Source organism: Symphalangus syndactylus, chromosome 18 (genome assembly GCF_028878055.3).
Source record: "Symphalangus syndactylus isolate Jambi chromosome 18, NHGRI_mSymSyn1-v2.1_pri, whole genome shotgun sequence".
NCBI lineage: Eukaryota > Metazoa > Chordata > Mammalia > Primates > Hylobatidae > Symphalangus > Symphalangus syndactylus.
The window spans coordinates 56,063,446-56,069,972 of NC_072440.2; the positions used below are offsets into that span (position 1 = coordinate 56,063,446).

The 6,527-nt window shown below is 58.6% G+C and overlaps 1 protein-coding gene across 1 annotated transcript; it reads left to right on the forward strand.

Annotated features, from left to right (window-relative positions):
- The first annotated feature begins 41 nt into the window (after window positions 1-41).
- Window positions 42-5,969, forward strand: DGCR6 (DiGeorge syndrome critical region gene 6). Its single transcript, XM_055251705.2, has 5 exons — window positions 42-240; window positions 321-481; window positions 4,122-4,222; window positions 4,839-4,979; window positions 5,423-5,969. The coding sequence occupies exons 1-5, from the start codon at window positions 131-133 to the stop codon at window positions 5,570-5,572; spliced, it is 663 nt and encodes a 220-aa protein (XP_055107680.1). The 5' UTR covers window positions 42-130; the 3' UTR covers window positions 5,573-5,969.
- The last annotated feature ends 558 nt before the right edge of the window (window positions 5,970-6,527 follow it).

The window sequence follows — 6,527 nt, forward strand, 5'->3', positions numbered from 1 at the left end:
GACTGTCGTAAGAGGGGCGGGGCGCGCTGTGCTCTGGACTGTCGTAAAAGGGGCAGGACGCGCCGCGCTCGGGATGACGTGAGCTAGTGGCGCTCGTCGCTGCAGCTGGCGGCTAGCGGGCATCCACGCCATGGAACGCTACGCGGGCGCCTTGGAGGAGGTGGCGGACGGTGCCCGGCAGCAGGAGCGACACTACCAGCTGCTGTCGGCGCTACAGAGCCTGGTGAAGGAGTTGCCCAGGTACGCGGGCGGGGCGGGCGGCGCCCTGCCGAGGCCGCGTCATGTCCCGCCGGGGCTCACCGCGCCCCCCTACCCCGCAGCTCATTCCAGCAGCGCCTGTCCTACACCACGCTCAGCGACCTGGCCCTGGCGCTTCTCGACGGCACCGTGTTCGAAATCGTGCAGGGGCTACTGGAGATCCAGCATCTCACCGAAAAGAGCCTGTACAACCAGCGCCTGCGCCTACAGAACGAGCACCGAGGTGCGCGGGGGCGGCGGGAGGAGGTGCCGCCGCCTCGGGGTCGGCGCCTCCCGGCAGCTCTTGGTATCTGTGCAGCTCGGCTCCTATCTTGGGAGTGTTCGGAAGAGGTCCCTAAGATTAACAAAATCAAGGGCGCAGAGACTGAGACAGCGCCTTTTTGGTGACCAATGTGTCCAACGAGTTTTGTTTTCGGTTGCGCAGCCCACCCCCTTCTTAGCCGAAACTCCCTGTTCGGGCTTCCCTGTGCCCCACCCCCTTCAGGCCTGATGGCCCTAGGCCTCGGTGCTTGGTTGGCCGGCAGGCTGACTCTGGTGGTAGATCTGACTGCGTTGCCCTCCGGTAATTGGAGTTCTGTTGACAGCTGTGCAGCGCCCTCCGGTAGTTGGAGGTCTGTTGACAGCTGTGCGGCGCCCTTCAGGGTCAGTTGCCTCTCAGGCCTCGCAGGGCCTCTCATTCCAGTTGCACATCAAATTCCTAAGCACACGTCCTGGCTAACACGGTGAAACCCCATCTCTACTAAAAATACAAAAAAAATTAGCCGGGCGTGGTGGCGGGTGCCTGTAGTCCCAGCTACTTGGGAGGCTGAGGCAGGAGAATGGCATGAACCCGGGAGGCGGAGCTTGCAGTGAGCCGAGATCGCGCCATTGCACTCCAGCCTGGGTGACAGAGTGAGACTCCGTCTCAAAAAAAAAAAAAAAAAAGAAAAAAATTCCTAAGCACTGTCTGTCTCCTGTGGCGCCCTCCCAAACCAGAAGAGCTTCCCACTTGAGCTGCATGCTTCCTGGGCTTGGGAGCCCTTTCCTGCAAATTATATAGGGCAGGTCCCCCTGCACCATCAGATTTCCACCTTTGCTGTTTTATTTTTCCCAAACTTCTTATTTTAAAAGTTCAAACATTTGGAAGAACTGAAAAGATAGTGTAGTGCATACTCTTGTGCTCTCCACCGAAAGTTCAGTAGTTAACATTTTGCTGTAGTTCTTGATTTTCAACCCAGCCATGTTGACATTTGTGGCTGGGTAAGTCTTTATGGTGAGATGCTGTCCTGCGCATTGCAGGATGGCAGGGGTACCCTCCCTAGTCCTGAAAACCAAGAATGCCTCCAGACAACCTGGGGGGTGGGATCAACCTTGGCCTTGGATTGGGAGCAAGTTCTCTAGAACAAGAGCAGTCTCCTACACGGCTGCAGAGGGTAGCCCCCTGAGAAATTAACTGTTCCAGGTGTCTCCTAACTTTCAGTGCACGGCCACATCATGGTACCTAACTTGTGGCAAATTGTTGCTTTATAAGTAAGGATCCAGTCCAAGTTCATGTGCTACAATTGGTTACTTTGGTCTCTGCTTTTAGAACAGTCCCCAACATTTATTGTGGCATTGACTTTTTATAGAGTCTAATTCTATAATTAGAATGCCCTGCTCTGGATCTATCAGAGGAAATGCTTCCTCATGCATTTAACCTGATTCTCCACTCTCTGGGTTTACTGTACACTGGACTGCTGGTAGGAGCCTGATTAGAGGCAGGTTTAATGTGGCAAAAATTCCTCCTAGCGGTGCAAGGCCCCCTTCCCCAGAAGGCAGGCAGTGTCCATCTGCTCCAGGATTGGTGTGTGTCTATCAAGAATGGATGCTGGATTTTGACAGATCCGTTTTTGGCAGCTCTTGAGATGATCACGTGGTGAATCATTTTCTATTACAGTGAATTACAATTACTTGAATTCCATCCTACTTGGTCGTGCTGTAGTATCATTTTTATGTACTTTGATTTGATTTGCTAAAATCTTGTCAAGAATTTTTTTGTCTATGTTGATGACAAAATGTGGTCTATAGTTTTCATGTAATATCTGGTTTGGGTATCAGGGTTTTTGCCAGCCTTATAGGATGAGTTTCGAAGTGTTCTCTTCAGTTTTCCGGAAGAGTTTGTGTAGAATTGGCATTACTTCTTCCCCTAAGTGTCTGGGCGATTGTCTTTTTAAAAATTTTTATTGAGCTGTAAGATGCATGCAGTTTACTAATCCCAAGTGCATGGCTCATTATTCCTTAATGCTCAGACTGTGCCATGTGTGGCCAGTGGGGGCGCTCCAGGCTCCTTTAGATGCCGCCCCATCATTCTGTGAGCACTTCCTTGCTTTCTGGTTCAGGTATGTGTTCAGGCTCATCTTTTCTTGTTTTCTCCGTGTCTCAGTCCTGGAATCGGCCATTTTTCCACAGAGTGGTGGTTCCTTCTAGCAGGATGAGGAGTTTCAGTACCTGCCTGGGCCCAGTGCTGTTTGTGCTTCAGAAGGTTTGGGCCGGGCTCTGGTCCCACCAGCAGCAGGCATGCCTGCATTGACTTTCTGCTTCTCCTGCTGATTTGGCAGGGGCGACTGGCTGCTCCTGCCTCCTTTGTGTTCCCTGGTCATGTCTAAGGCCAGGCCCCTTCTGCCCAGGCAGCCGGCGTGGCTTTCTTCTTGCCTTTTGGTTGCCTACCTAGTGGAATCTGGTAGTGGACCTGACACTTGTAGCAATGTTTGATCAGTAGAGTAAAGGAGATGACATTTCTCTGCCTCCCTGTGTTATGGAGCTGTCTTGAGGGGAGCTTTTGGTAAATACCATCGTCGAGGTGTGTACAGAATGCCAAGAAACTGGAGATCGGGGAAGGCTGTAGGCACAGCCGGAGCCAGGCTACCTGCAGGGGAGCCTCAGGGGCCCTGGAGTTCCCTGGAGACTTGCCACCAGAGAAGTGCTGCAACATCAGGGCTCTTCTCAGTAACAGAGTGTTGGGTTTCACGTTTTGTTGTGGCCAGGGACCCCTCCTTCCTGGGGAACTGTAGCCATTTGGCACTTTAATGCACTGGCGCCAGCTGCGGGGTGCTGCATGTTCCATTTTGCCATGATGGTTTATATCCCATGATCGCTTCCTCTGTACACTCCCTTCAGACTAGACAGTTTGCACATCTGTGTTTGTGCACAGTTTAGCAGGGACCGTGGAGCTTTGCTTGGTGGCCGAGGGTGAGCCCCTCAAAGCCACACAGACTCCCTGGCCCAGAGCCTCACAGGCTTGTGGCACCCCAGGTTCATCCCAAACTTGGGCGTCCCAGGTCTGCCCACCCTTCTCCCTCTGGCGCTGTGCGGTGGGGCTGGGAGCTGCAAATGGGGGAGAGGGCTGCCCACCCTGAAGGGCAGCACCGAGGGTGGAGGGGCTGACCACACCCCTGGTAGGCAGAGGCCCCACGCTCAGGGTCGGTGACCCCGCTCCTCCTGCTTCTTTCCCATGCCTTTGCCTGAGGTGGTCTCTGACACTTGAATAGATGTTCCATGGCCTGTGGCCGTGGGGGCCCTGAAGCCCTCAGACCGCAGCCTCCCTCCCACCCGCCTCCTCCAGGTGTCCTGGGTCTGGGGCTGCAGCTTTGGCCCCACCTGGCCAGTCTTCCCCACCCCACCCTCTTCCAGTGCCCCGCACCTTCTGGAGTCCCCTGGAGACTTGCCACCGGATGAGGGCCCGGCCCTGGGTGACAGTGGGGTGGGAGGATGGAGGAGGCTGGCGTCCTCCCCAGTGCAGACACCCCTTTGGCCTGGCTGCTCTGCCGGGCTGGTAAGGCAGGTGTCCATGGGCGAGGGCTGCTGCCGAGTCCCACCGCCTGCTGACGGGCTCTCATCCCTCCCAGTGCTCAGGCAGGCGCTGCGGCAGAAGCACCAGGAAGCCCAGCAGGCCTGCCGGCCCCACAACCTGCCTGTGCTTCAGGCGGCTCAGCAGCGAGAACTAGAGGTACTAGGGGCGCAGGCAGGGTGGCCGGCCCAGCTCTCCTGTGGGCACCACCTGGCTCTGCTGACTGGGCTGAGCTGAAGGGGTGTGGGGGGCTCAGGTGTGGGTGGCTATCCTAGGCCTGAGTGGGACACTGGAGGCCTAGTGAGTCCCACCAGGTGGCTCCTCCCTGAGGGTGCCAGGTGTGCTGGGGCTGGGTGGAGGGTGAAGGCCCATCGGTGCTCCCCTGGAGTCCATTAGTGCTCCTCGTGGGTTGGGGTCTCCGCAGAGCAGGTGGCCTCGGGGGGATACAAAGGCAATGGTGGGGTGATGGGGCCAGCCAGGAAGGGGCCCATCCTTCTCCCAGGGAGCACAGGGACAAGCAGAGACTGGCATGTAACCAACAAGCCATGGGGCAGGGTGTGCCTGTGGAGATGTGTGTGTGGTCCCAAGGCAGCCCCAAGTCAGGGCATTCGTGGAAGTCCCTTGGGGCCCCCTTGAGGGGTTCACATGGCCGAGGAGAGGCCTGGGTGTGGTGAGGATGCATCGGTGGTGTCAGAGCTGGTGCTGTTGGGGATGGCAGCAGGAGCATGTGTTTGAGCTGCCCTCACCTCCCCCGCCGCGCCTGGCCCCATGGCAGGCGGTGGAGCACCGGATCCGTGAGGAGCAGCGGGCGATGGACCGGAAGATTGTCCTGGAGCTGGACCGGAAGGTGGCTGACCAGCAGAGCACACTGGAGAAGGCGGGGGTGGCTGGCTTCTACGTGACCACCAACCCACAGGTCAGCGCCTGGGCCTGCTCTGCCCTAGCCTGAGTGCCCCTGGGCCCCATTCCATCTGGGGTTTTACTGCTGGTCCCTGGGGAGCCAGGCCCAGGGTATAGGGGGTGAAGTGGAAGGACTGAGGTTCTGGAAAGGATTTCTGTGCCATTCCCAGCACGGAGGCCAGGCCCATTCCCTACAGGAGGGTGAGCCAGCCAACCATGGGCACTGCCCACCCTCCCTAGGCCTGCTGTGCCCCACAGAGCCCTCTTCTGCTCCCCTCCCGCATGCCATTCCGAGTGGCCCTGCTCAGGGCAGAGGCTCAGATTCCACCCTGTCCTGGCAGGCCATGACCAGGCTTCACAGGATGGTCGCCCCATGGGCTCACTGCCTGGCACCCTTGGGCCAGGGTGAAAAGGGCCCAGGGGTCACTCTGGCCTTTATGGGGCCCGTCTATATCCCAGGAGCTGATGCTGCAGATGAACCTGCTGGAACTCATCCGGAAGCTGCAGCAGAGGGGCTGCCGGGCAGGGAAGGCAGCCCTGGGACTGGGAGGTCCCTGGCAGCCGCCTGCTGCCCAGTGTGACCAGAAAGGCAGCCCTGTCCCACCATAGCCACAGGCAGCAGAAGTCTGGGCAGAGTTCATCTTCTTGACCTTTGGCCACTGCCTTCCCAGCTGCCCACAGGGGTCCCCCTGCTGAGGAGAGGCCGGGTGGACCCCGGCTGCCTGTCATCCTTCGTCTGGGACTTGCTGCCAAACGCTAGGATAGTCTCATAAAGGGGAGGCCGGCCCAGCCTCCCGCTGTCTGCTTCAGGGCCAGGCAGAGAGTGAGGCTGGGGGTTCTCACACCTTACTCCACGGGGCACATCCCAACCTGCACTGGGACCTACCCAAGAGCTTGTTTTGGTCTCAGCCGCTCCCTTGGCAGCTGCAGCTGCCATGCAGAAGAGGCTCCCAGGCCCAAGCTGTGTGTGACCCAGAGAAATAAAGATGCCTCAGTGTGGCCCACATGTGGCTTGTGTGATAGCTGCAGGTTCTGCCATAACCAGGGACCTGGTAGGGCTCCCACCTCTGTTGCAGCAGAGGCCTCTGCCTGGGGGCCCCTTCCTGGGCTGTGTGCCCAGCCTACCACCCTTCCCCCTGCATGGAGACTGGGACCCTCCAGCCTTTCCTGCCCCAGCCCTGGTCCCAGGATGCTGTCACTGCCATCTGCATGGGGCCCCCATCCAAGCCCCAGGGTATGAGGACCACATCCAGCCTGCTTTGTGGGGCTGGGGGCTGGAGAGTGTGGGAGAAGGCCCGGGGTGCAAGTATGCGCCTGCCGCAGCCTGGTCAGTGTCCCGTGGGAACCACTAGGAGGAGCCTGATGCAGGTTACTGGGGTAGAGGACTCAGGGTGGCAGGAATGGCCTGAGGAGGAGCCCCAGGAGGAGGCGTGCCAGGCTCGCCGGGGGAGCTTGGCCTCTGCATCTGCATGAGTCCCCTCCGTGCTGGGCTGGGCCCATGGGCCCTGCTGGGTCCTTGTGGAGTCGGTTGGGGGGTGTCCAGCACCCTGGGTGCCCAGGTCTG

What these genes read in the sequence shown, in the direction of transcription:
- DGCR6 (XM_055251705.2), top strand. Translation starts at nt 131, where the DNA reads ATGGAACGCTACGCGGGCGCCTTGGAGGAGGTGGCGGACGGTGCCCGG. An exon ending in CTGGTGAAGGAGTTGCCCAG is followed by an intron (nt 241 to 320) that starts GTACGCGGGCGG and finishes CCTACCCCGCAG; the next exon opens with CTCATTCCAGCAGCGCCTGT. An exon ending in CCTACAGAACGAGCACCGAG is followed by an intron (nt 482 to 4,121) that starts GTGCGCGGGGGC and finishes CATCCCTCCCAG; the next exon opens with TGCTCAGGCAGGCGCTGCGG.